At 43.9% G+C, this 26,976-nt stretch overlaps 1 protein-coding gene across 4 annotated transcripts in view; it reads right to left on the bottom strand.

The window, feature by feature from the left end:
- Positions 1 to 26,976, bottom strand: part of LOC110504964 (disks large homolog 3) — a 113,158-nt gene that overhangs the window by 31,820 nt on the left and 54,362 nt on the right. For all 4 annotated transcript variants that reach the window (XM_036969793.2, XM_036969789.2, XM_036969792.2 and 1 more), the window contains exons 4-8: positions 24,514 to 24,638; positions 22,047 to 22,216; positions 21,643 to 21,779; positions 18,747 to 18,891; positions 12,333 to 12,492 (exon numbers count right to left, since the gene is read on the bottom strand). In XM_036969793.2, the coding sequence (XP_036825688.2) occupies positions 12,333 to 12,492; positions 18,747 to 18,891; positions 21,643 to 21,779; positions 22,047 to 22,216; positions 24,514 to 24,638 (737 nt within the window). The remainder of the gene's footprint in view (positions 1 to 12,332; positions 12,493 to 18,746; positions 18,892 to 21,642; positions 21,780 to 22,046; positions 22,217 to 24,513; positions 24,639 to 26,976) is intronic.

Here is a 26,976-nt window from a genome sequence, read left to right as displayed (position 1 = left end):
CGCATCAGGCCTCCAGCGAGGGCTCCCAGTCAGGAGCCTCCAGCGAGGGTCCCCAGTCCTGACCCTAGAGAGACTTTTTTTATTCTCTATTTGGTTAGGTCAGGGTGTGACTTGGGTGGGCAAATCTATGTTTCTATTTCTTTGTTGGCCTAGTATGGTTCCCAATCTGTTTTGTTTGGTGAGTTTCATATTTATTAAGCATGTGGAATTCTACGCACGCTGCACCTTGGTCCAATCATTCAAACGAGCGTGACAAGGACGGCTCATAATAATGGCTGGGTTTGATGTATTTGATACGATTCCACTTATTCTGCTCCAGCCATTATCACGAGCCCGCCCTCCCCAATTAAGGTGCCACCAACCTTCTGTGCCGCCACTTTACACAAGAATTCTCAAACTTCAACAAACCCAGAGAATATACAGTGCCTTGCGAAAGTATTCGCCCCCCTTGAACTTTGCGACCTTTTGCCACATTTCAGGCTTCAAACATAAAGATATAAAACTGTATTTTTTTGTGAAGAATCAACAAGTGGGACACAATCATGAAGTGGAACGACATTTATTGGATATTTCAAACTTTTTTAACAAATCAAAAACTGAAAAATTGGGCGTGCAAAATTATTCAGCCCCTTTACTTTCAGTGCAGCAAACTCTCTCCAGAAGTTCAGTGAGGATCTCTGAATGATCCAATGTTGACCTAAATGACTAATGATGATAAATACAATCCACCTGTGTGTAATCAAGTCTCCGTATAAATGCACCTGCACTGCGATAGTCTCAGAGGTCCGTTAAAAGCGCAGAGAGCATCATGAAGAACAAGGAACACACCAGGCAGGTCCGAGATACTGTTGTGAAGAAGTTTAAAGCCGGATTTGGATACAAAAAGATTTCCCAAGCTTTAAACATCCCAAGGAGCACTGTGCAAGCGATAATACTGAAATGGAAGGAGTATCAGACCACTGCAAATCTACCAAGACCTGGCCGTCCCTCTAAACTTTCAGCTCATACAAGGAGAAGACTGATCAGAGATGAGCCAAGAGGCCCATGATCACTCTGGATGAACTGCAGAGATCTACAGCTGAGGTGGGAGACTCTGTCCATAGGACAACAATCAGTCGTATATTGCACAAATCTGGCCTTTATGGAAGAGTGGCAAGAAGAAAGCCATTTCTTAAAGATATCCATAAAAAGTGTCGTTTAAAGTTTGCCACAAGCCACCTGGGAGACACACCAAACATGTGGAAGAAGGTGCTCTGGTCAGATGAAACCAAAATTGAACTTTTTGGCAACAATGCAAAACGTTATGTTTGGCGTAAAAGCAACACAGCTGAACACACCATCTCCACTGTCAAACATGGTGGTGGCAGCATCATGGTTTGGGCCTGCTTTTCTTCAGCAGGGACAGGGAAGATGGTTAAAATTGATGGGAAGATGGATGGAGCCAAATACAGGACCATTCTGGAAGAAAACCTGATGGAGTCTGCAAAAGACCTGAGACTGGGACGGAGATTTGTCTTCCAACAAGACAATGATCCAAAACATAAAGCAAAATCTACAATGGAATGGTTCAAAAATAAACATATCCAGGTGTTAGAATGGCCAAGTCAAAGTCCAGACCTGAATCCAATCGAGAATCTGAGGAAAGAACTGAAAACTGCTGTTCACAAATGCTCTCCATCCAACCTCACTGAGCTCGAGCTGTTTTGCAAGGAGGAATGGGAAAAAATTTCAGTCTCTCGATGTGCAAAACTGATAGAGACATACCCCAAGCGACTTACAGCTGTAATCGCAGCAAAAGGTGGCACTACAAAGTATTAACTTAAGGGGGCTGAATAATTTTGCACGCCCAATTTTTCAGTTTTTGATTTGTTAAAAAAGTTTGAAATATCCAATAAATGTTGTTCCACTTCATGATTGTGTCCCACTTGTTGTTGATTCTTCACAAAAAAATACAGTTTTATATCTTTATGTTTGAAGCCTGAAATGTGGCAAAAGGTCGCAAAGTTCAAGGGGGCTGAATACTTTCGAAAGGCACTGTAACCCTATGGAAATACTCCTGGGCTGCAGAGAGGTCTCTCTCCTATCTGACAGCAGGGAATCTGGATTGATCTGGACGTTGATCTACTCTGACTGGACTGGAAGTCTGTTGGCATGATGTCTTCCATGACAACGTCCCTCTATTTAGGTTTGAAGCAGACGTGACATACTGCAGAGACCCTGGAAAACAGAGCAGGTCCATGGATGCGTTTGTAGACCATGTGTGTTGATTTATGTGTTGTCTGGGTGGGTATGCATGTATAAGTTGCATCGTGAGGGAGCCTGCAGTAACGTGTGTGTCTATGAGTCAGCATATTATGAGGGAATGTCTGAGTAGATCAGTGTGTTTGATTGGTGCTGGCAGCGTGGGCTGCCTGTGTGAGGGGTGGAGGTGGGTGGTGGACCTGGGTGCCATGGCCTGGTTTTCCCAGAGTGCAGATGAATCATGACAGCTGCAGGAATGTCCGGCGTCTGCCGCTCCTCATTTGCTGCCCCGTGCCGGATCAGCCTCTCATTTCCCAGTACATTTATGGTAAGACCACGGCCCAGTGTTTATATTTACATAAGGACAGCAGCAGGCAAAACATTCCTGTGCTGCAGAGCTGCGTGTGTGTGTGTGTGTGTGTGTGTGTGTGTGTGTGTGTGTGTGTGTGATGACAGCCTCCAGTTACTCCTCCTCCCAATACTGTGTTCACTTTACCCCCACAGTCTACCTACAGCAAGACCTCACAAATACAGTGGCATGCACCCAGCAGCATAAAGGCCTCCATGATGACATTGTGATTGATAAGGGAAGTGCAGACAGTGGAGTGGACATGCAACATGAATATACACTGAGTGTACAAAACATTAAGGATACCTGCTCCTTCATTTATATTTGAGTCATTTAGCAGATGCTCTTATCCATAGTGACTTACAGTAGTGAGTGCATACATTTTACATACTTTTTTGTACTGGTCCCCAATGGGAATCGAACCCACAACCCTGGCGCTGTAACCGAGCCACGCGGGACACCCCAGTATATTTCCATGACATAGCCTGACCAGGTGAATCCAGGTGATAGCTATGATCCCTTATTGATGTCACTTGTTAAATCCACTTTAATCGGTGTAGATCAGGGGAGGAGACAGGTAAAAAAAAAAAGATTTTTAAGCCTTGAGACCATTGAGACATTGATTGTGTATGTATGCTAGTCAGAGGGTGAATGGGCAAGACAAAATATTTAAGTGCCTTTGAACAGGGTATGGTAGTAGGTGCCAGGAGCACCGTTTGTGTAACGAACTGCAACACGGCTGGGTTTTTCACTCTCAACAGTATCCCGTGTGTATCAAAAATGGTCCACCACCCAAAGGACATCCAGCCAACTTGACAACTGTGGGAAGCACTGGAGTCAACATGGGCCAGCATCCCTGTGGAACGCTTTCGACACCTTGTAGAGTCCATGACCCGACTAATTGAGGCTGTTCTGAGGACAAAAGAGGGTGAAACTCAAATATTAGAAAGGTGTTCCTAATGTTTTGTACACTCAGTGTATGACAACACATAAAACAAATCAACTAAAGAGACACAGAGACAGGTAGATGACTTAAAATACACAATCATAAAGCACACAGGCACAAACTAAAATTCTATCCATATATCCACTGTAGAGGTTTTCAGTAGGGCAGCTAGGACAATGACAGTGGCTTGGCTGGGGACTCAGCTCTGGGTTAAACTCAGCTCCTGACAGATGGGATTGAGCAGCATGTGGGAGCGAGCGGCTCTGTCAGTCATACTCCTGTGGAGACGTGTGTCTCCGTGAAGGGCAGGTAGGACTCTCTCATCTTTAACTCTCAGTTAGCCGACTCTGCCTCGACCTCGCCTCAGGACTGGAGGGATGTTACTGTATCTAATTCATATACATGATCAGTTTGATGACTCATTAAATGTATTTAACACTATTAGCACATAGTATTTTCACTCTTAATTAACGTGAAATGGTATTTATGAACATTTACAATAATTGAATGGAGGTTAGAATGGAAGTCTCCCCTCTAAACAAAACAATCAATCAAATGTATTTATAATACCTTTTAACATCAGCAGAGTGCTTATACAGAAACCCCAAAGAGCAAGCGTTGCAGATGTAAAAGCACGGTGGTTAGGAAAACCTCCCTAGAAGAGTGGGAACCTAGGAAGAAACCCAAAGAGAATCCATGCTCTGAGGGGTGGCCAGTCTTCTTCTAGCTGTGCCCGGTGGAGATTAACATGGCCATTAAGGCCAGACCGTTCTTCAAGATATTCAAACATTCATAGATGACCAGCAGGGTCAAATAATAATCACAGTGGTTCTAGATGGTTCAACAGGTCAGCACCTCAGGAGTAAATGTCAGTTGGCTTTTCATAGCTGAGCATTCAGAGGTCGAGAGAGAGAGAGAGAGAAAGAATTTACCAAAAAACAGAGCAAACTAGAATGCTATTTTGCCCTAAACAGAGAGTACTTAGTGTCAGAATACCTGACCACAGTGACTGATGCAAAATTAAGGAAATCTTTGACTATGTACTCAGTGAGCATAGCCTTGCTAGTCAGAAAGGTCGCAGATGGCAGACCTGGCTCTCAAGAGAAGACATGCTATGTGCACACTGCCCACAAAATGAGGTGGAAACTGAGCTGCCAAATGTATGACCATATTAGAGACACATATTTCCCTCAGATTACACAGACCCACAAAGAATTCAAAAACAAATCTAATTTTGATAAACTCCCATATCTATTGGGTGAAATACGAGTGCGCCATCACAGCAGCAAGATTTGTGACCTGTTGCCAGAAGAAAAGGGCAAGCAGTGAAGAACAAAAACCATTGTAAATACAACCTATATTTATGTTTATTTATTTTCCCTTTTGTACTTGAACTATTTGCACATCATTACAATACTGTATAAATACATAATTACATTTGAAATGTCTTTATTCTTTTGGAACTTTTGTAAGTGTAATGTTTACTGTACATTTTTTATGTTTATTTCACTTTTGTTTATTATCTATTTCACTTGCTTTGGCAATGTACAGTGCCTTGTAAAAGTATTCATCCCCCTTGGCGTTTTTCCAATTTTGTTGCATTACAACCTGTAATTTAAATTGATTTTTATTTAGATTTAATGTAATGGACATACAGAAAATAGTCCAAATTGGTGAAGTGAAATTTAAAAAAAATACCTGTTTAAAACAAACAAAACAAAAATACGGAAAAGTGGCGCGTGCATATTTATTCACACACTTTGTTATGAAGCCCCTAAATAAGATCTGGTGCAACCAATTACCTTCAGAAGTCACACAATTAGTTAAATAAAGCCCACCTGTGTGCAATCTAAGTATCAACTGATCTGTCACATGATCTCAGTATATACCTGTTCTGAATGGCTCCAGAGTCTGCAACACCACTAAGCAAGGGGCACCACCAAGCAAGCAGCACCATGAAGACCATGGAGCTCTCCAAACAGGTCAGGGACAAAGTTGTGGAGTACAGATCAGGGTTGGGTTATAAAAAAATCGGAAACTTTGAACATCCCACGGAGCACCATTAAATCCATTATTAAAAAATGGAAAGAATATGGCACCACAACAAACCTGCCAAGAGAGGGCCGCCCACCAAAACTCACGGACCAGGCAAGGAGGGAATTAATCAGAGAGGCAACAAAGAGACCAAAGATAACCCTGAAGGAGCTGCAAAGCTCCACAGCGGAGATTGGAGTATCTGTCTATAGGACCAATTTAAGCCGTCCACTCCACAGAGCTGAGCTTTACGGAAGAGTGTCCAGAAAAAAGCCATTGCTTAAAGAAAAGAATAAGCAAACACGTTTGGTGTTCACGAAAAGGCATGTGGAAGACTCCCTAAACATAAGGAAGAAGGTACTCTGGTCAGATGAGACTAAAATGTAGCTTTTTGGCCATCAAGGACAACGTTATGTCTGGTGCAAATCTAACACCTCTAATCACCCCGAGAACAGCATCCCCACATTAAAGTATGGTGGTGGCAGCATCATGTTGTGGGGATGTTTTTCATTGGCAGGGACTGTGAAACTGGTCAGAATTTAAGGAATAATGGATGGCGCTAAATGCAGGGACATTTTTGAGGGAAACCTGTTTCAGTCTTCCAGAGATTAGAGACTGGGACGGAGGTTCACCTTCCAACAGGACAATGACCTAAGCATACTGCTAGAGCAACACTTGAGTGGTTTAAGGGGAAACATTTAAATGCCTTGGAATGGCCTTGTCAAAGCCCAGACCTCAATCCAATTGAGAATCTGTGGTATGACTTAAAGATTGCCGTACACCAGCAGAACCCTTCCAACTTGAAGGAGCTGGGGCAGTTTTGCCTTGAAGAATGGGCAAAAGTCCTAATGGCTTGATGTGCCAAGCTTATAGAGACATACTCCAAGAGACTTTCAGCTGTAATTGCTGCAAAAGGTGTCTCTACAAAGTATTGACTTTGGGGGGTGAATAGTTATGCACGCTCAAGTTTTCAGTTTTTTTGTCTTATTTCTTGTTTGTTTCACAATAAAACATATTTTGTATCTTCAAAGTGGTAGGCATGTTGTGTAAATCAAATGATACAACCCCCCAAAAAATATATTTCAATTCCAGGTTGTAAGGCTTCAAAATAGGAAAAATGCCAAGGGGGTGAATACTTTCACAAGCCAATGTAAACATATGTTTCCCAAGCCAATAAAGCCCTTACATTGAAATTGAAATTTAATTGAATAGAACATTGAATTGAATTGAGAGAGACTGTAGTGTGTCTGTGTAGGGAAAACAATGTTTAATATGTTAACTCTGGAAATACAAATCTAGATGTGTCGATGGGGAGGATAAAACGAACATCAGTGGAAAACGTTCACACTTTGATGTTAGACAGGTAGTCAAAGCAGATAATTATCTAAGCCACTGTGGTTACCGTCATTAAATTAGGGCAGTGACACATAGCCCGGTAAAGGATTGTATAGATGTAAACTGTGAGTATGACCACCAACATAACAAGCATGAGCTGACATGGACATGGAGAGGTAAGACATGTATAGACTGTTACAGACAGACAGACAGATTCTAAGTGGCTATCTATCAGACACAGATGAGAGGCCCTCCCTTACAAGGGAGCTCTGTCAACTCAGACAGCACTCTTTCCTCCTTTTCCCTCCCCCTTTTCCCTCCCTCTTCATTCTGCCGTCTCTCCTCCTCTGGTCTCAAAAGTGCAGCCACATGCAGATGTGGTGTAGGGGGTGAATGCAGGGCCATAGCTAATACACAGGACAAATAAACAGGACAATACACAGAACAAATACACAGGACAATACACAGGACAAATACACAGGACAATACACAGGACAACACACAGGCCAATTCACAGGACAAATACACAGGAGAAATACACATATGTACGTGCACATTCATAGCAACTATTACACACAAACATTGTAGAACTGCACGCCCACACGCACCGTACAGTCAAGTAAAACACTGGAATGGTAGTTTTGCAATGGAAGAATGTGCAAAGTAGAAATAAAAATAATGGGGTGCAAAGGAGCAAAATAAATAAATAAATTAAATACAGTTGGGAAAGAGGTAGTTGTTTGGGCTAAATTATAGGTGGGCTATGTACAGGTGCAGTAATCTGTGAGCTGCTCTGACAGTTGGTGCTTAAAGCTAGTGAGGGAGATAAGTGTTTCCAGTTTCAGAGATTTTTGTAGTTTGTTCCAGTCATTGGCAGCAGAGAACTGGAAAGAGAGGCGGCCAAAGAAATAATTGGTTTTGGGGGTGACTAGAGAGATATACCTGCTGGAGCGTGTGCTACAGGTGGGAGATGCTATGGTGACCAGCGAGCTGAGATAAGGGGGGACTTTACCTAGCAGGGTCTTGTAGATGACACGGAGCCAGTGGGTTTGGCGACGAGTATGAAGCGAGGGCCAGCCAACGAGAGCGTACAGGTCGCAATGGTGGGTAGTATATGGGGCTTTGGTGACAAAACGGATTGCACTGTGATAGACTGCATCCAATTTGTTGAGTAGGGTATTGGAGGCTATTTTGTAAATGACATCGCCAAAGTCGAGGATTGGTAGGATGGTCAGTTTTACAAGGTTATGTTTGGCAGCATGAGTGAAGGATGCTTTGTTGCGAAATAGGAAGCCAATTCTAGATTTAACTTTGGATTGGAGATGTTTGATATGGGTCTGGAAGGAGAGTTTACAGTCTAACCAGACACCTAAGTCAGAGCCGTCCAGAGTAGTGATGTTGGACAGGCGGGTAGGTGCAGGTAGCGATCGGTTGAAGAGCATGCATTTAGTTTTACTTATATTTAAGAGCAATTGGAGGCCACGGAAGGAGAGTTGTATGGCATTGAAGCTTGCCTGGAGGGTTGTTAACACAGTGTCCAAAGAAGGGCCGGAAGTATACAGAATGGTGTCGTCTGCGTAGAGGTGGATCAGAGACTCACCAGCAGCAAGAGCGACCTCATTGATGTATACAGAGAAGAGAGTCGGTCCAAGAATTGAACCCTGTGGCACCCCCATAGAGACTGCCAGAGGTCCGGACAACAGACCCTCCGATTTTACAAACTGAACTCTATCAGAGAAGTAGTTGGTGAACCAGGCGAGGCAATCATTTGAGAAACCAAGGCTGTTGAGTCTGCCGATGAGGATGTGGTGATTGACAGAGTCGAAAGCCTTGGCCAGATCAATGAATACGGCTGCACAGTAATGTTTCTTATCGATGGCGGTTAAGATATCGTTTATACACTGCCACCTCAGACAGAACTGAACCCTCCTTGCACAGCTAGTCAACCAGAGACAAACACATTGCCACACCGTTGGGAATCCCACTTAACTACATCTATCTACAAACAGTGCCTTCAGAAAGTATTTTTTCACCATTTTGTTACGTTACAGCCTATTCAAAAATTGATTAAATTGTTATCTTTCTCATCAATCTACACACAATACCCCATAATCACAAAGCAAAAATGTTTTTTTAGAATTATTTGCTAATTTATTAGACCCTTTACTCAGTACTTTGTTGAAGCACCTTTGGCAGCGATTACAGTCTCTAGTCTTTTTGGGTATGATGCTACAAGCTTGGCACACCAGTATTTAGGGAGTTTCTCCCATTCTTCACAGCAGAACCTCTCAAGCTCTGTCAGGTTGGATGGGGAGCGTCATTGCACAGCTATTTTCAGGTATCCCCAGAGATGTTCAATGGGTTTCAAGTCCGGGCTCTGGCTGGGCCACTCAAGTACATTCAGAGACTTGTCCAACTCCTGCATTGTTTTGGGAGTGTGCTTAGGGTCGTTGTACTGTTGGAAGGTGAACCTTTGCCCCAGTCTACAGCCCTGAGCACTCTGGAGCAGGTTTTAAGGATCTCTTTGTACTTTATTCCGTTCATCTTTGCCTTCATCCTGACTAGTCTCCCTGAAAAACATCCCCACAGCATGATGCTGCCACCACCATGCTTCATCGTCGGGATGGTGCCAGATTTCCTCCAGACATGACGCTTGGCATTCAGGCCAAATAGTTCAATCTTGGTTTCATCATAGATAATCTTGTGTCTCATGGTCTGAGAGTCTTTTAGGTGCCTTTTGGCAAACTCCAAGTGGGCTGTCGTGCATTTTACTGAGGAGTGGCTTCTGTCTGGCCACTCTACCATGAAAGGCCTAATTGTTGGAGTGTTGCTGGAAGGTTCTCCCATCCCCACAGAGGAACTCTGGAGCTCTGTCAGAGTAACCATCGGGTTCTTGGTCACCTCCTTGACCAAGGATCTTCTCCCCGGATTGCTCAGTTTGGCCAGGCGGCCAGCTCTAGGAAGTCTTGGTGGTTCCAAACTTCTTCCATTTAAGAATGATGGAGGTCACTGTGTTCTTGGGGACCTTCAATGCTGCATACATTTGTTGATACCCTTCCCCAGATCTGTGCCTTGACATAATCCTGTCTCTGAGCTCTATGGACAAATTCCTTCAACCTCATGGCTTGGTTTTTGCTCTGACATGCATTGTCAACTGTGGTACCTTATATAGACAGGTGTGTGCCTTTCCAAATCATGTCCAATCAATTGAATTTACCACAAATGGACTCCAATCAAGTTGTAGAAAAATTTCAAGGATACTCAATGCACCTGAGCTCAATTCCGAGTCTCAGAGCAAAGGGTTTGAATACTTATGTAAATAAGGTACTTTTGTTTTTTGTTGATTTGCAAACAAATCTAAAAACAGGGTTCACTTTGTGATTATGGGGTATTGTGTATAGATTGAGATTTAAAAAATAACATTTTACAATAAGGCTGTACCGTAAAAAATTTGGAAAATGTCAAGGGGTCTGAATACTTTCCGAAGGCACTGTGCTTATCACCAAAGAAAGCCACAACACCAACACCAACCTGGAATGCCAGGTAAAGCAACGGTCACCACACCAAAATCAAATAAGGAATATTCTAAAGTTCATGACAAAAAGCCTTTAACTGCTCTCTCTGATTGCTCTGTTTTGTCATGAGAAAGTGACTAACCCTAGATTGTAAAAAATACTATTAAACCTACATTCACATGGTGAAAACAATATCATACATTTTTGTGTGAATTTTACATTATACAGTGCCTTGCGAAAGTATTCGGCCCCCTTGAACTTTGCGACCTTTTGCCACATTTCAGGTTTCAAACATAAAGATATAAAACTGTATTTTTTTTGTGAAGAATCAACAACAAGTGGGACACAATCATGAAGTGGAATGATATTTCAAACTTTTTTAACAATTTAAAAAACTGAAAAATTGGGCGTGCAAAATTATTCAGCCCCTTTACTTTCAGTGCAGCAAACTCTCTCCATAAGTTCAGTGAGGATCTCTGAATGATCCAATGTTGACCTAAATGACTAATGATGATAAATACAATCCACCTGTGTGTAATCAAGTCTCCGTATAAATGCACCTGCACTGTTATAGTCTCAGAGGTCCGTTAAAAGCGCAGAGAGCATCATGAAGAACAAGGAACACACCAGGCAGGTCCGAGATACTGTTGTGAAGAAGTTTAAAGCCGGATTTGGATACAAAAAGATTTCCCAAGCTTTAAACATCCCCAAGGAGCACTGTGCAAGCGATAATGTTGAAATGGAAGGAGTATCAGACCACTGCAAATCTACCAAGACCTGGCCGTCCCTCTAAACTTTCAGCTCATACAAGGAGAAGACTGATCAGAGATGCAGCCAAGAGGCCCATGATCACTCTGGATGAACTGCAGAGATCTACAGCTGAGGTGGGAGACTCTGTCCATAGGACAACAATCAGTCGTATATTGCACAAATCTGGCCTTTATGGAAGAGTGGCAAGAAGAAAGCCATTTCTTAAAGATATCCATAAAAAGTGTTGTTTAAAGTTTGCCACAAGCCACCTGGAAGACACACCAAACATGTGGAAGATGGTGCTCTGGTCAGATGAAACCAAAATTGAACTTTTTGGCAACAATGCAAAACGTTATGTTTGGCGTAAAAGCAACACAGCTGAACACACCATCCCCACTGTCAAACATGGTGGGGGCAGCATCATGGTTTGGGCCTGCTTTTCTTCAGCAGGGACAGGGAAGATGGTTAAAATTGCTGGGAAGATGGATGGAGCCAAATACAGGACCATTCTGGAAGAAAACCTGATGGAGTCTGCAAAAGACCTGAGACTGGGACAGAGATTTGTCTTCCAACAAGACAATGATCCAAAACATAAAGCAAATTCTACAATGGAATGGTTCAAAAATAAACATATCCAGGTGTTAGAATGGCCAAGTCAAAGTCCAGACCTGAATCCAATCGAGAATCTGTGGAAAGAACTGAAAACTGCTGTTCACAAATGCTCTCCATCCAACCTCACTGAGCTTGGGCTGTTTTGCAAGGAGGAATGGGAAAAAAATTCAGTCTCTCGATGTGCAAAACTGATAGAGACATACCCCAAGCGACTTACAGCTGTAATCGCAGCAAAAGGTGGCGCTACAAAGTATTAACTTAAGGGGGCTGAATAATTTTGCACGCCCAATTTTTCAGTTTTTGATTTGTTAAAAAAGTTTGAAATATCCAATAAATGTCATTCCACTTCATGATTGTGTCCCACTTGTTGTTGATTCTTCACAAAAAAAATACAGTTTTATATCTTTATGTTTGAAGCCTGAAATGTGGCAAAAGGTCGCAAAGTTCAAGGGGGCCGAATACTTTCGCAAGGCACTGTATCATTCTGTTAAAAGATGAATGTGCTGTACAAGAATGAGATAATAAGAAAACATGCAAAAATGGTACTGACCTGGTGAAGTCTTCCTCCCCCAGCATGTGACGGGGGTCTGGGGAGTACCTGGAGGGCGTGACCTGGGGGGGCTGGCTGTAGACGGGCTTGGGCTCCATAGCTCCCATGTAGGCCATGCCTGAGTTGTGGCTGACGTGGTTGTCCACCATGGTGGGGAAGGCTGGAGGGAGGGCGGGGAGGGCCAGACCAGTAGATGGAAAGGAGGGATGATTAAAACAGTGGTCCACTGAAGGCCTGCCAGGACGGATCAACTCATACCACTATCATACATGTGACGATGCCTGTTTATGGCCCATAAAATACAGTATTCTCTCTACATTAGATTAGTCAGTGTGGGTAGTGTCTATTCCTGAGTCCCCAGATTTACATTCCATCATGGGGGGCCACAGTACTTATAACCCATGGGGGGTTACAGTACTTATAACCCATGGGGGGCTACAGTACTTATAACCCATGGGGGGCTACAGTACTTACAACCCATGGGGGGCTACAGTACTTATAACCCATGGGGGGCTACAGTACTTACAACCCATGGGGGGCTACAGTACTTATAACCCATGGGGGGGCTACAGTACTTATAACCCATGGGGGGCTACAGTACTTATAACCCATGGGGGGCTACAGTACTTATAACCCATGGGGGGCTACAGTACTTATAACCCATGGGGGGCTACAGTACTTACAACCCATGGGGGGCTACAGTACTTATAACCCATGGGGGGCTACAGTACTTACAACCCATGGGGGGCTACAGTACTTATAACCCACGGGGGGCTAAAGTCCTTTTAACCCATGGGGGGCTACAGTACTTTTAACCCATGATGGGCTACAGGACTTACAACCCATGGGGGGCTACAGTACTTATAACCCATGGCTTTAAAAATCAACTATAGATCATCTGACTATACTGTAGAACACAAGTGTCAATATCATTCCACGGAGCGCCGAGTGTCTGCGGGTTTTCGCTCCTCCCTTGTGCTTGATGGATGAATTAAGGTCACGAATTAGTAAGGAACTCCCCACACCTGGTTGTCTGGGTTTAATTGAAAGGAAAAAACTAAAATCTGCAGACACTAGGCCCTCCATGGAATGAGTTTGACACCCCTGCTGTAGACAAGACTGACAGAGCTGCTTTAAGTCAGTATGAAGGGCTTGCCCAAACCATGGCAACCATACATACTAAACAACAACCTACTATGCATTCAGGAAGTTTTCAGACCCGTTGACCGTTTCCTCATTTTGTTACGTTACAGCCTATTCTAAAATGTATTTTTTTTTATCCTCATTAATCTACACACAATAGCGCATAATGACAAAGCAAAAGCAGTTTATTTTTTATTTTTTTAGCAAATGTATTCAAAATAAAAAACAGAATAACCTTATTTACATAAGTATTCAGACGCTTTGCTATGAGACTCGAAATTGAGCTCAGGTGCATCTTGTTTCCATTGATCATCCTTGAGATGTTTCAACAACATGATTGGAATCCACCTGTGGTAAATTAAATTGATTGAACATGATTTGGAAAGGCACACACCTGTCTGTATAAGGTACCACAGTTGACAGTGCATGTCAGAGCCGAAGGTCGAAGGAATTTGTCCATAGAGCTCAGAGACAGGATTGTGTCGAGGCACAGATCTGGGAAGGGTATCAAAAATGTATACAACATTGGAGGTCCCCAAGAACACAGTGGCCTCCATCATTCTTAAATGGAAGAAGTTTGGAACCACTTCCTAGAGCTGGCCGCCCGGCCAAACTGAGCAATCCGGGGAGAAAGGCCTTTTTCAGGGAGGTGACCAAGAACCCAATGGTAACTTTGACAGAGCTCCAGAGTTCCTCTGTGGAGATGGGAGAACCTTACAGAAGGACAATCATCTCTGCAGCACTCCACCAATCAGGCCTTTATGGTAGAGGGGCCAGACGGAAGCCACTCCTCAGTAAAAGGCACATGACAGCCCACTTGGAGTTTGCCAAAAGGCACCTAAAGACTCTCAGACAATAAGACACAAGATTCTCTTTGGCCTGAATGCCAAGTGTCACGTCTGTAGGAAACCTGCCACCATTCCTACCGTGAAGCATGGTGGTGGAAGAATCATCCTGTGGGAATAATTTTTCAGGCGGAAGTTACTGGGAGACTAGTCAGGATCGAGGGAAAGATGAACGGAGCAAAGTACAGAGAGATCCTTGATGAAAACCTGCTCCAGAGCACTCATGACCTCAGACTGGGGCGAAGGTTCACCTTCCAACAGGACAATGACCCTAAGCTAACAGCCAAGACAACGCAGCAGTGGCTTCGGGACAAGTCTCTGAATGTTCTTGAGTAGCCCAGCCAAAGCCTGGACTTGAACCCGATCGAACATCTCTGGAGAGACCTGAAAATAGCTGTGCCACGACGCTCCCCATCCACCTGACAGCCCGAGAGGATCTGAAGAGAAGAATGTGAGAAACTACCCAAATACAGGTGTGCTAAGCTTGTAGCGTCATACCCAAGAAGAGGCTGCAATCGCTGCCAAAGGTGCATCAACAAAGTACTGGGTCTGAATACTTATATAAATGTAATATTTCTGGTTTTTCTTTTAAAATAAACTGTATATAAATTTGCACACATTTCTAAAAACATATTTTTGCTTTGTCCTTATGGGTTATTGTGTGTAGACTGATGAGGGAAACAATTTAATACATTTTAGAATAAAGCTGTAACGTAACAGAATGTGGAAAAAGTCAAGGGGTCTGAATACTTTCTGAATGCACTGTATACAGTCCTTTTCTTGAGGGGGTGGATCAGATTTAATAATTCAAATAGATTGCGGCTTCTATCAATGTAATTATCTGCATCATTTCCAATCCCCCATGTATACAGTGCCTTGCGAAAGTATTCAGCCCCCTTGAACTTTGGGACCTTTTGCCACATTTCAGGCTTCAAACATAAAGATATAAAACTGTATTTTTTTGTGAAGAATCAACAACAAGTGGGACACAATCATGAAGTGGAACGACATTTATTGGATATTTAAAACTTTTTTAACAAATCAAAAACTGAAAAATTGGGCGTGCAAAATTATTCAGCCCCCTTAAGTTAATACTTTGTAGCGCCACCTTTTGCTGCGATTACAGCTGTAAGTCGCTTGGGGTATGTCTCTATCAGTTTTGCACATCGAGAGACTGAATTTTTTCCCATTCCTCCTTGCAAAACAGCTTGAGCTCAGTGAGGTTGGATGGAGAGCATTTGTGAACAGCAGTTTTCAGTTCTTTCCACAGATTCTCGATTGGATTCAGGTCTGGACTTTGACTTGGCCATTCTAACACCTGGATATGTTTATTTTTGAACCATTCCATTGTAGATTTTGCTTTATGTTTTGGATCATTGTCTTGTTGGAAGACAAATCTCCGTCCCAGGCTCAGGTCTTTTGCAGACTCCATCAGGTTTTCACACAGGTGGATTGTATTTATCATCATTAGTCATTTAGGTCAACATTGGATCATTCAGAGATCCTCACTGAACTTCTGGAGAGAGTTTGCTGCACTGAAAGTAAAGGGGCTGAATAATTTTGCACGCCCAATTTTTCAGTTTTTGATTTGTTAAAAAAGTTTGAAATATCCAATAAATGTCGTTCCACTTCATGATTGTGTCCCACTTGTTGTTGATTCTTCACAAAAAAATACAGTTTATATCTTTATGTTTGAAGCCTGAAATGTGGCAAAAGGTCGCAAAGTTCAAGGGGGCCGAATACTTTCGCAAGGCACTGTATTTTTTGTAAAAATATACTGTATAGTATTTTAAATATATACAGTACCAGTCAAAAGTTTGGACACACCTACTCAGTCAAGGGTTTTTCTTCATTTTAAAATCAAAATATATGTTATATTTGAGAGTCTTCAAAGTAGCCACACTCTGCCTTGATGACAGCTTTGCACACTCTTGACATTCTCTCAACCAGCTTCATGAGGTAGTTACCTAGAATGCATTTCAATTAACAGGTGTGCCTTGTTAAAAGTTAACTTGCAGAATTTCTTTCCTTTTTAATGTGTTTGAGCCAATAATTTGTGTTGTGACAAAGTAAGAGTGGTATACAGAATATAGCCCTATTTGGTCAAATACCACGTCCATATTACGGCAAGAACAGCTCAAATAAGCAAAGAGAAACGACAGTCCATCATTACTTTAAGACATGAAGGTCAGTCAATACGGAACATTTCAAGAACTTTTAAAGTTTCTTCAAGTGCAGTCGCAAAAACCATCAAGAGCTATGATGAAACTGGCTCTCATGAGGACCGCCACAGGAAAAGAAGACCCAGATTTACCTCTGCTGCAAAGGATACGTTCATCAGAGTTACCAGCATCAGAAATTGCAGCCCAAATAAATATTTCACAGAGTTCAAGTAACAGACACATCTCAACATCAACTGTTCAGAGGAGACTGCGTGAATCAGGCCTTCGTGGTTGATTTGCTGCAAAGAAACCACTATTAAAGGACATCAATAAGAAGAAGAGACATGCTTGGGCCATAAACACGAACAATGTACATTAGACCAGTGGAGATCTGTCCTTTGGTCTGATAAGTCCAAATATGACATTTATGGTTCCAACTGCCGTGTCCTTGTGAGACGCAGAGTAGGTGAACGGATGATCTCCGCATGTGTGGTTCTCACCGTGAATCATGAAGGAGGAGGTGTGATGGTGTGGGTGTGCTTTGCCGGTGACACTGTAAGTGATGTACTGTATTTAGAATAAACGAGTTGGACAGCAGAGTGAAGGAAAAGCAGCCAACAAGTGCTCAGCATATGTAGGAACTCCTTCAAGACTGTTGGAAAAGCATTCCAAGTGAAGCTGGTTGAAAGAATGCCAAGAGTGTTCAAAGCTGACATCAAGGCAGAGTGTGGCTACTTTGAAGAATCTCAAATATAAAATATATTTTGATTTGTTTAACACTTTTTGGTTACTACATGATTCAATATGTGTTTTTTCATAATTTTGATGTCTTCACTATTATTCTACAATGTAGAAAAAAGTAAAAATGAAGAAATACCCCTGAAATAGTAGGTGTGTCCAAACTTTTGACTGGTACTATATATATATATATACAAATATAACATATAATATTTTTTATGTATTTTCCTTTATTATTTTCCCCTAACCCTACCACCCCTCCCCTAATTGGAGTAAACTAATGGACAACCATACTTAGGCTTCTACTTCCAGCTTATACACACTACATACATTTTACGGACACAGTATATTTAAATTATTTTATTTTGTTTGTTTTAATATACAGTCCTACTGTACAGGCCCTTTGATAATAAACCACTGGTTGACATGCATATTGTTTGGTGCCATACAGGATACCTGTAATAATTACATATAGTCAAGTACAGGTGTGTGTGTGTGTGTTTGTGTGTGGCTCTTCTGTAAATCGATGTGTGTGGCTGGCAAGAGCCCCAGGCCGTGGGTTCTCCTGAGCAGGCATGTGTGGATGTGAGAAAGCCTCCCCACTCAGTGGGAGAGAGAGACAGACAGACAGAGCTGTTGCAGTGGGCAGTAGTGTGTGCTCACCATGTAGGAGTCTGGGCACAGCTGCGCTGAGGAGAACACACTGAAGCAGCTCTACCACTCACTAGGATAATCTATAATCATCCCTGTTACAGGGACGATGACATACACCTAGATTTAATGCTAATCAACAGAGCATTCTTCACACAACTGTTGCCGGGGTTTGTTTTTGAGGTTGAGGTATGAAATGATAATGAGCGGTGTGAATAGAGAGCCAGTGTTATTACTGCAGGGTTCCTGTGGTCTTCCATTAAAACAAACTGTGGACCAACTGAGTGGCACAGCGGTCTAAGGTACTGCATCGCAGTGCTAGCGGCGATGGGCTTGATACCGGGCTGTGTCGCAGCCGTCCGCGACTGGGAGACCCATGAGGCGGTGGACAATTGGCCCAGCGTCGTCCGGGTTTGGCCGACCGGGATGTCCTTGTCCCGTCGCGCTCTTGCGACTCCTGTGGCGGGCCGGGCGTATTCACTCTGACACGGTCGCCAGGTGTACATTGTTTCCTCCCACACATTGGTGCGGCTGGCTTCCGGAATAAGCGAGCATTGTGTCAAGAAGCAGTGCGGTTTGGCGGGGTCGTGTTCCGGAGGACGCAGAGATTTCGACCTTCGCCTCTCCCGAGTGTTGCAGCGATGGGGCAAGACTGTAACTACCAATTAGATATCACGAAATTGGGGAGAAAAAGGGGCAAAAAGTACAAACACAAAATAAATTATTAATAAAAACTGTCTGCTGGTACCATTGAGGCAAGGCCTGGGATATAAAAGTGTAGTTGGATGCATTATAAGCAGTATGAGGGTAGGAGAGTGGGAGTGTTTAGTGTGAGCTACAGTGGACTACAGTTGCTAGCAGAAGAAGGTACGTACTGCTGGAGTAGTCTGGAGGGGCATACATGTCGTTGAGGTGCACGGGTCCGGGCTTGGCCACCTTGAGGTAGACCATGTCAGAGGTGTTCTTCAGCGCCGCCACCGCCTCCTCGTGACGCACGTCCTGCAGGATGATGTTGTTCACCTGGAGCACACAGACCACAGGGAAATCCTCAGGTCCACAACACCGAGGCTTATAGCTACCTCTCTTAGTTTGCCTGAGCCACACCCAAATCAATCATACACCACTGTTGCTGTGTCCTACTAGGATACCGCGTGTGATATGCGAGCATAAGATGACGCCGACAGAGATGGTCCACATCTTACGTGCTCCAACCCGACTGACTCGGTACCGGTACTCCTTGTATATAGCCTCCTTATTGTTATTTATTGTGTTACTATTTCTGATTTTTATTATACACATTTTCGTACTTTTTAACTCTGCATTGTTGGGAAAGGGCTCGTTAGTAAGTATTTCACGGAAAAGTCACCTGTATTCGGGGCATGTGACAAATAACTTTGGATTTGATTTGAAAATACTTTTGAAGGTTTTGAAGAGAGCTGCTCTATATTATAATAGAGATTGTTTACTCCGGGAGCCACCACGTCTGCATCATTGTGTCTACAGATAAAGTCATGGATTTGGGAAAACACTTTAATCAAATAGCAGAAATGATCAATACGGCCGTCCGCACAGCTCTCCCCCCACAAAAGTTGTAGTGCCTTAATTACTTTGTTTTTATGTATGACAGCCTTAAACACATCTCAAATTCTTCAAACAGCGTTGTCAATCATTCAGCCTGACAGGTGGTCCAATTTATCTTCTGCCAGTGTGGAACAGAATATGCCCGTGGAGCAGCCGGGAAGTTTGAGCCCAGTCTGCAGCACCATTTCAGTCACACACATGGCCATAAACGCTGAAGAGTGTCGCCTGGCTCTCTTGAGAAACGGCCAGGGAAGAGCACCTAGAGGCCTTTTGTGCAGGGTATGAATGTAGATCAGTGTCCTGATGTGTGCAGGGTATGAATGTAGATCAGTGTCCTGATGTGTGCAGGGTATGAATGTAGATCAGTGTCCTGATGTGTGCAGGGTATGAATGTAGATCAGTGTCCTGATGTGTGCAGGGTATGAATGTAGATCAGTGTCCTGATGTATGCAGGGTATGAATGTAGATCAGTGTCCTGATGTGTGCAGGGTATGAATGTAGATCAGTGTCCTGATGTGTGCAGGGTATGAATGTAGATCAGTGTCCTGATGTGTGCAGGGTATGAATGTAGATCAGTGTCCTGATGTGTGCAGGGTATGAATGTAGATCAGTGTCCGGATGTGTGCAGGGTATGAATGTAGATCAGTGTCCTGATGTGTGCAGGGTATGAATGTAGATCAGTGTCCTGATGTATGCAGGGTATGAATGTAGATCAGTGTCCTGATGTGTGCAGGGTATGAATGTAGATCAGTGTCCTGATGTGTGCAGGGTATGAATGTAGATCAGTGTCCTGATGTGTGCAGGGTATGAATGTAGATCAGTGTCCTGATGTGTGCAGGGTATGAATGTAGATCAGTGTCCTGATGTATGCAGGGTATGAATGTAGATCAGTGTCCTGATGTGTGCAGGGTATGAATGTAGATCAGTGTCCTGATGTGTGCAGGGTATGAATGTAGATCAGTGTCCTGATGTGTGCAGGGTATGAATGTAGATCAGTGTCCTGATGTGTGCAGGGTATGAATGTAGATCAGTGTCCTGATGTGTGCAGGGTATGAATGTAGATCAGTGTCCTGATGTGTGCAGGGTATGAATGTAGATCAGTGTCCTGATGTGTGCAGGGTATGAATGTAGGTGGGGATGGAGTGTAAAAAAGAACTCTGGTGCTGCTCTGCAAGTGGCCATGGACACGAGTGTTGCTGCTGCCAAACGTTGTTTGTTTGTTTGTTTTGTCACAAACTGGGTGAAGTAATGTGCACTATTATGCATTAAACGCATGAGTGACTGGCAAGGATTCCTGGACTACTACTAACATGGCTGATTCTTTTCAGCATCACGCAATGTTCCACTGCTACGACGCCACACCTGGCACAGGGTGATCGGGCTTCATGGACATACACCAGGAAGGAGCTCCTAGCACTACGGGACTATGGAGATTAACCGCCGGGCGGCCTGCTGAGCGAAGTGCCAGAGGAGCTGCTACACCGGCGGGGAGCAGAGCGATGGCAGCGGCCTCCAACAGCACTTCCACTTCCTGCTTGGACTCTAATCTATGGAGTCAACCAGAAGATCATCTCCTCTTCTATAGATCCTCCATTAAGTCAATACTCTACACTACAGCATTTTCACATGGTTTGCTAACCTGACAGCTCAAAGCCTAAACCTTGAGAATGACCAAGACAGCAGGGAAGATAATAGGCATGACCTCCAGGACATTATACAGGATACCGTCATCAGACCGGCCAGAAAGGTCAAATCGGACCCCACACCTGCACTGAACACAGGGTTCCAGCTGATGCCATCGAGGAGGCTACAGGGTGTTTATACGCAGGCTGAACAAATATAAACTGTAGGCCTTCATCATGTGGAACTGCCCCCTCGTCACAGCCTTGCCTGACATGAACTTATTCATGTTGGGGGGTTGTGTCAATTGATTCTATGTACTTACGTGGAAGCAGCAGCACACTTGACGAGTCAAATTTCTCCTCGGGGACAATAAAGTACATCATAACATTACAGTAAGAGAATCAAGAGTGTCCTTGGGCATCCATCAGAGCTCAGTATCTGTGTGATTGACTGGGTATGGAACAAGACTGTGTTAGGCTGCTGAGCTTAAGACAAACCGCCTCTGCTACATCAAAGCAGGGCTAAACTCAGTTAATGAAGGAAGGTCCAGAGTAGATGTATTCTTACAGCTAGCAGGCGGTCTCCGGTCTGCAGTCGTCCGTCTTTCTGCGCGGCCCCGCCCTCGATGATCTTTGTGATGTAGATGCTGTTGTCTCCAGGGATGTGCTGGTTGCCGATCCCCCCAGCGATGCTGAAGCCAAGGCCTGGGGTAAGAAGACACAGAGGACAGTCAGTACTGGTTCACAGGCTGATCTCTAGGGGTTGGGGTCAATTCCACTTCCTTTTAGACAGCTAAGCAAAGAATAGAAACTTACATTCAGGTTCTCGGAAATAATCTCAATTTATGTTCCAATTTCAGAGTTGAACTGGAATTTCCCAAGGAAACAGGGGTTTAGTTAAGTTATAGGGGCCTAGAAAATCCTGTCCCTCCCAATGAGGATTAATTCATGTACATAGTGTATATCGCTGACCTTTGGGCCCCTTGAGCAGGTTGATCTCCAGGATGGTCTCAGGAGGGGCCTGTCTTCTCCTGACCAGCAGCCTGACCACAGGGCCAGCCTCTTTCAGGGCCTCCACCGCCCGGCTGTGGACTACCTCAGAGACATCCACCTCGTTCACACGCAGCACACAGTCATTCACCCTGGTGAGATGAGGGGAAAAAAAGTTCATATTTGACAATGCTGTTAGTACTGTAAAAACACATGCATGCTATACATGCAACCCTAGTCAATCCACAGGCTCAACAATACAGACTGAATCAAATACATGCACCCCCAGTCAATCCACAGGCTCAACAATACAGACTGAATCGAATACATGCATCCCCAGTCAATCCACAGGCTCAACAATACAGACTGAATCAAATACATGCAACCCTAGTCAATCCACAGGCTCAACAATACAGACTGAATCAAATACATGCACCCCCAGTCAATCCGCAGGCTCAACAATACAGACTGAATCGAATACATGCATCCCAAGTCAATCCACAGGCTCAACAATACAGACTGAATCAAATACATGCACCCCCAGTCAATCCACAGGCTCAACAATACAGACTGAATCAAATACATGCACCCCCAGTCAATCCACAGGCTCAACAATACAGACTGAATCGAATACATGCATCCCCAGTCAATCCACAGGCTCAACAATACAGACTGAATCAAATACATGCAACCCTAGTCAATCCACAGGCTCAACAATACAGACTGAATCAAATACATGCAACCCTAGTCAATCCACAGGCTCAACAATACAGACTGAATCAAATACATGCACCCCCAGTCAATCTGCAGGCTCAACAATACAGACTGAATCGAATACATGCATCCCAAGTCAATCCACAGGCTCAACAATACAGACTGAATCAAATACATGCACCCCCCAGTCAATCCACAGGCTCAACAATACTGACTGAATCGAATACATGCATCCCCAGTCAATCCACAGGCTCAACAATACAGACTGAATCAAATACATGCAGCCCCCAGTCAATCCACAGGCTCTACAAAATGGACTGAATCAAATACATGCATCCCCAGTCAATCCACAGGCTCAACAATACAGACTGAATCAAATACATGCAGCCCCCAGTCAATCCACAGGCTCTACAATACGGACTGAATCGAATACATGCACCGCTAGTCAATCCACAGGCTCAACAATATGGACTGAATCAAATACATGCACCCCCAGTCAATCCACAGGCTCAACAATACAGACTGAATCAAATACATGCACCCCCAGTCAATCCACAGGCTCAACAATACAGACTGAATCAAATACATGCACCCCCAGTCAATCCACAGGCTCAACAATACAGACTGAATCAAATACATGCACCCCCAGTCAATCCACAGGCTCAACAATACAGACTGAATCAAATACATGCACCCCCAGTCAATCCACAGGCTCAACAATACAGACTGAATCAAATACATGCACCCCCAGTCAATCCACAGGCTCAACAATACAGACTGAATCAAATACATGCACCCCCAGTCAATCCACAGGCTCAACAATACAGACTGAATCAAATACATGCACCCCCAGTCAATCTGCAGGCTCAACAATACAGACTGAATCAAATACATGCACCCCCAGTCAATCCACAGGCTCAACAATACAGACTGAATCAAATACATGCACCCCCAGTCAATCCACAGGCTCAACAATACAGACTGAATCAAATACATGCACCCCCAGTCAATCCACAGGCTCAACAATACAGACTGAATCAAATACATGCACCCCCAGTCAATCCACAGGCTCAACAATACAGACTGAATCAAATACATGCACCCCCAGTCAATCCACAGGCTCAACAATACAGACTGAATCAAATACATGCACCCCCAGTCAATCCACAGGCTCAACAATACAGACTGAATCAAATACATGCACCCCCAGTCAATCCACAGGCTCAACAATACAGACTGAATCAAATACATGCACCCCCAGTCAATCCACAGGCTCTACAAAATGGACTGAATCGAATACATGCACCGCTAGTCAATCCACAGGCTCAACAATATGGACTGAATCAACTGTTAGTCAGACTGCTAGTCAAAAATGCACGCACACACACACACGCACGCACACACACACAAACACAGGCCAGCCCCACACCAAAAGCACTCAATATCATATACATTTTTTTAGGCTTTGGTTTCCCAGTGAATCATAACTTAGTGGAAACACAAACAGAGCCCGGTGGCAGAGAGCTGTAGACACACGCACGCGCACACACACACACACACACACACACACACACACACACACACACACACACACACACACACACACACACACACACACACACACACACACACACACACACACACACACACACAGAGCTCTGGCTGCCTGGCGGGACATGGTATAGTGACAGAGAGAAAAAGAGAGAGAGAGAAAGAGAGAGGGGGACTAACTTACCCCAGCCTGCCGTCCATAGCTGCAGCTCCACCAGGGATGATCTTGGTGATGAAGATCCCTGGGTCATCTGGGATGTGTGGATTGTCCATCCCCCCAGCGATGCTGAAGCCCAGGCCAGAGTTACCCTGCAGAAGGGTTATGAGGCAGGGATCTTATTTTTTATATTTTGTTTGTTGTGTAGTAAATATTTCAGCTTTTACTTTCATTGTTTTATATTTGTTTTTTTCTTGTGAAGAACATTGCGTTGCGTTCCATGTCTGAAATATGCTGTGTAAATAAAGCTTGATTTGATTCGATTACACATACAGTAGAGAGGCACAATAGACACACACACACACAAACACGCACGTGAGCGTTCAGCCGTGCACACGTTCACACACAGACACAGCTTTACTGCATAAGTGATGGGTTTGCGTCCCACTCTAGGAGTGTGGACTCAAGGTCAGTGGGATAATGGGCTTCTTAATGGTATAGGAGTCTCAGGGGAACATGAGCTGTATGCAGACTGCTCAGGGGAACATGAGCTCTATGCAGACCGCTCATGGGAACATGAACTCTATGCAGACCGCTCAGGGGAACATGAGATCTATGCAGACCCCTCAGGGGAACATTAGATCTATGCAGCCCGTTCAGGAGAACATGAGATCTATGCAGACCGTTCAGGGGAACATTAGCTCTATGCAGACCGCTCAGGGGAACATTAGCTCTATGCAGACCGTTCAGGGGAACATTAGATCTATGCAGACCGTTCAGGGGAACATTAGCTCTATGCAGACCGTTCAAGGGAACATTAGATCTATGCAGACCGCTCAGGGGAACATTACCTCTATGCAGACCGTTCAGGGGAACATTAGATCTATGCAGACCGTTCAGGGGAACATTAGATCTATGCAGACCATTCAGGAGAACATGAGATCTATGCAGACCATTCAGGGGAACATGAGATCTATGCAGACCCCTTTGGGGAATTCAACATTGCTGATGACCACAACACTTTCTCATACATTCAATGTGCTTTATACTATACTGAACACAAATATAAACACACCATCTAAAGTCTTGGTCCCATGTTTCATGAGCTGAGGAGTATTTCTTCTGTAGTAAAGCCCTTTTGTTGGCAGAATCTCATTCTGATTGGTTGGGCCTGGCTCCTCAGTGGGTGGGCCTGGCTGCCTAGTGGGTAGGCTTATGCCTTCCAAGGCCCACCCATGGCTGCACCCCTGTCCAGTCATGTGAAATCCATTGATTAGGGCCTAATTTCATTTATTTCAATTGACTGATTTCCTCATATGAACTGTAACTCAGTAAAATAATTGAAATTGTTGCATGTTGCGTTTATATTTTTGTTCAGTATACAGTACATACTGAGATCAGGTCACTTAACTCTAAATGTAAGACAATGCAGTCCAAATGGTGTGGGTCTAATCTTTTTTTTTTTTACGGACAGATTCATAAGTGGAACAGAAGATTCAGGGAAGTTTCATTTCTCTAAAGACTTGGCACACAACTTTCCTTTCTTCTCTCCATATATCTATGCACCCCCCCCCCCCCCCCCCCTCCCACACCTCTCCCTCAGCATGACAAAGCACCCATTTGGATCCAGTGGGCCCAGGCGTGCTGTTCTATCTGACAGCTGCAGAGACAGGCTCCAAACAAGACGGCTGAGAAAAGACTTCACTTTATTCTTTTCTATAATTAATGAGCAACGGTCGCAACCAATTAGGACAGAGGGAGGCTGAGGCCTCCCAGTGCGCTTCTCCCAATCCAAAAGGAGTGCACTGGGCCCGACCATCAACGGTTACCCACCCACAGTCCTTTTAAAGTGTGATTTTTATCTAGTTTATTTAAGCCTCTGCATGCAGAAATGCCACTCAGAGGGGGAGATGGAGAAAACAGCCCTGCATCTCTCTGTGGGTGGAATAACGAGAGTAGGAATATACAGGATGTCTGCCCTGCACTATAGACTGAACTCTGCCACTGACAAGTGCAACTGTCAATGTTCCTGAGAGTGTGTGTGTATGGGGAGAGGACGCAAGAAATATTGAATATGTGTGCTGTTTAAAGATGCAATGCGAGGCATATAGGGGTCTGACGAAGACTGATGTATACTGACGTCATAATCTTTGTCGCTCCTACGTATAGAATTACTATATGTAATATATTCAAAATGTCATATGTGATAGAGAAATAATTTGCTTTGGTTTTCTACAATATATTATACTGAACAAAAATATAAATGCAACATGTAACAATTTCAAAGATTTTACTGAGTTACAATTGAAGGAAATCAGTCAATTGAAATGAACTCATTAGGCAATAATCTATGGATTTCACATGACTGGGCAGGGGTGCAGCCATGGGTGGGCCTTGGAAGGCATAAGCCTACCTACTAGGCAGCCAGGCCCACCCACTGAGGAGCCAGGTTCAGCCAATCAGAATTTGTTTTTCCCCACAAAAGGGCTT

Source organism: Oncorhynchus mykiss, chromosome 25, assembly GCF_057628025.1.
Source record: "Oncorhynchus mykiss isolate SJ-2025 chromosome 25, ASM5762802v1, whole genome shotgun sequence".
NCBI lineage: Eukaryota > Metazoa > Chordata > Actinopteri > Salmoniformes > Salmonidae > Oncorhynchus > Oncorhynchus mykiss.
Note: the sequence above shows the minus strand (reverse complement) of the source record. Positions and strands in the feature narration are given on the sequence as shown.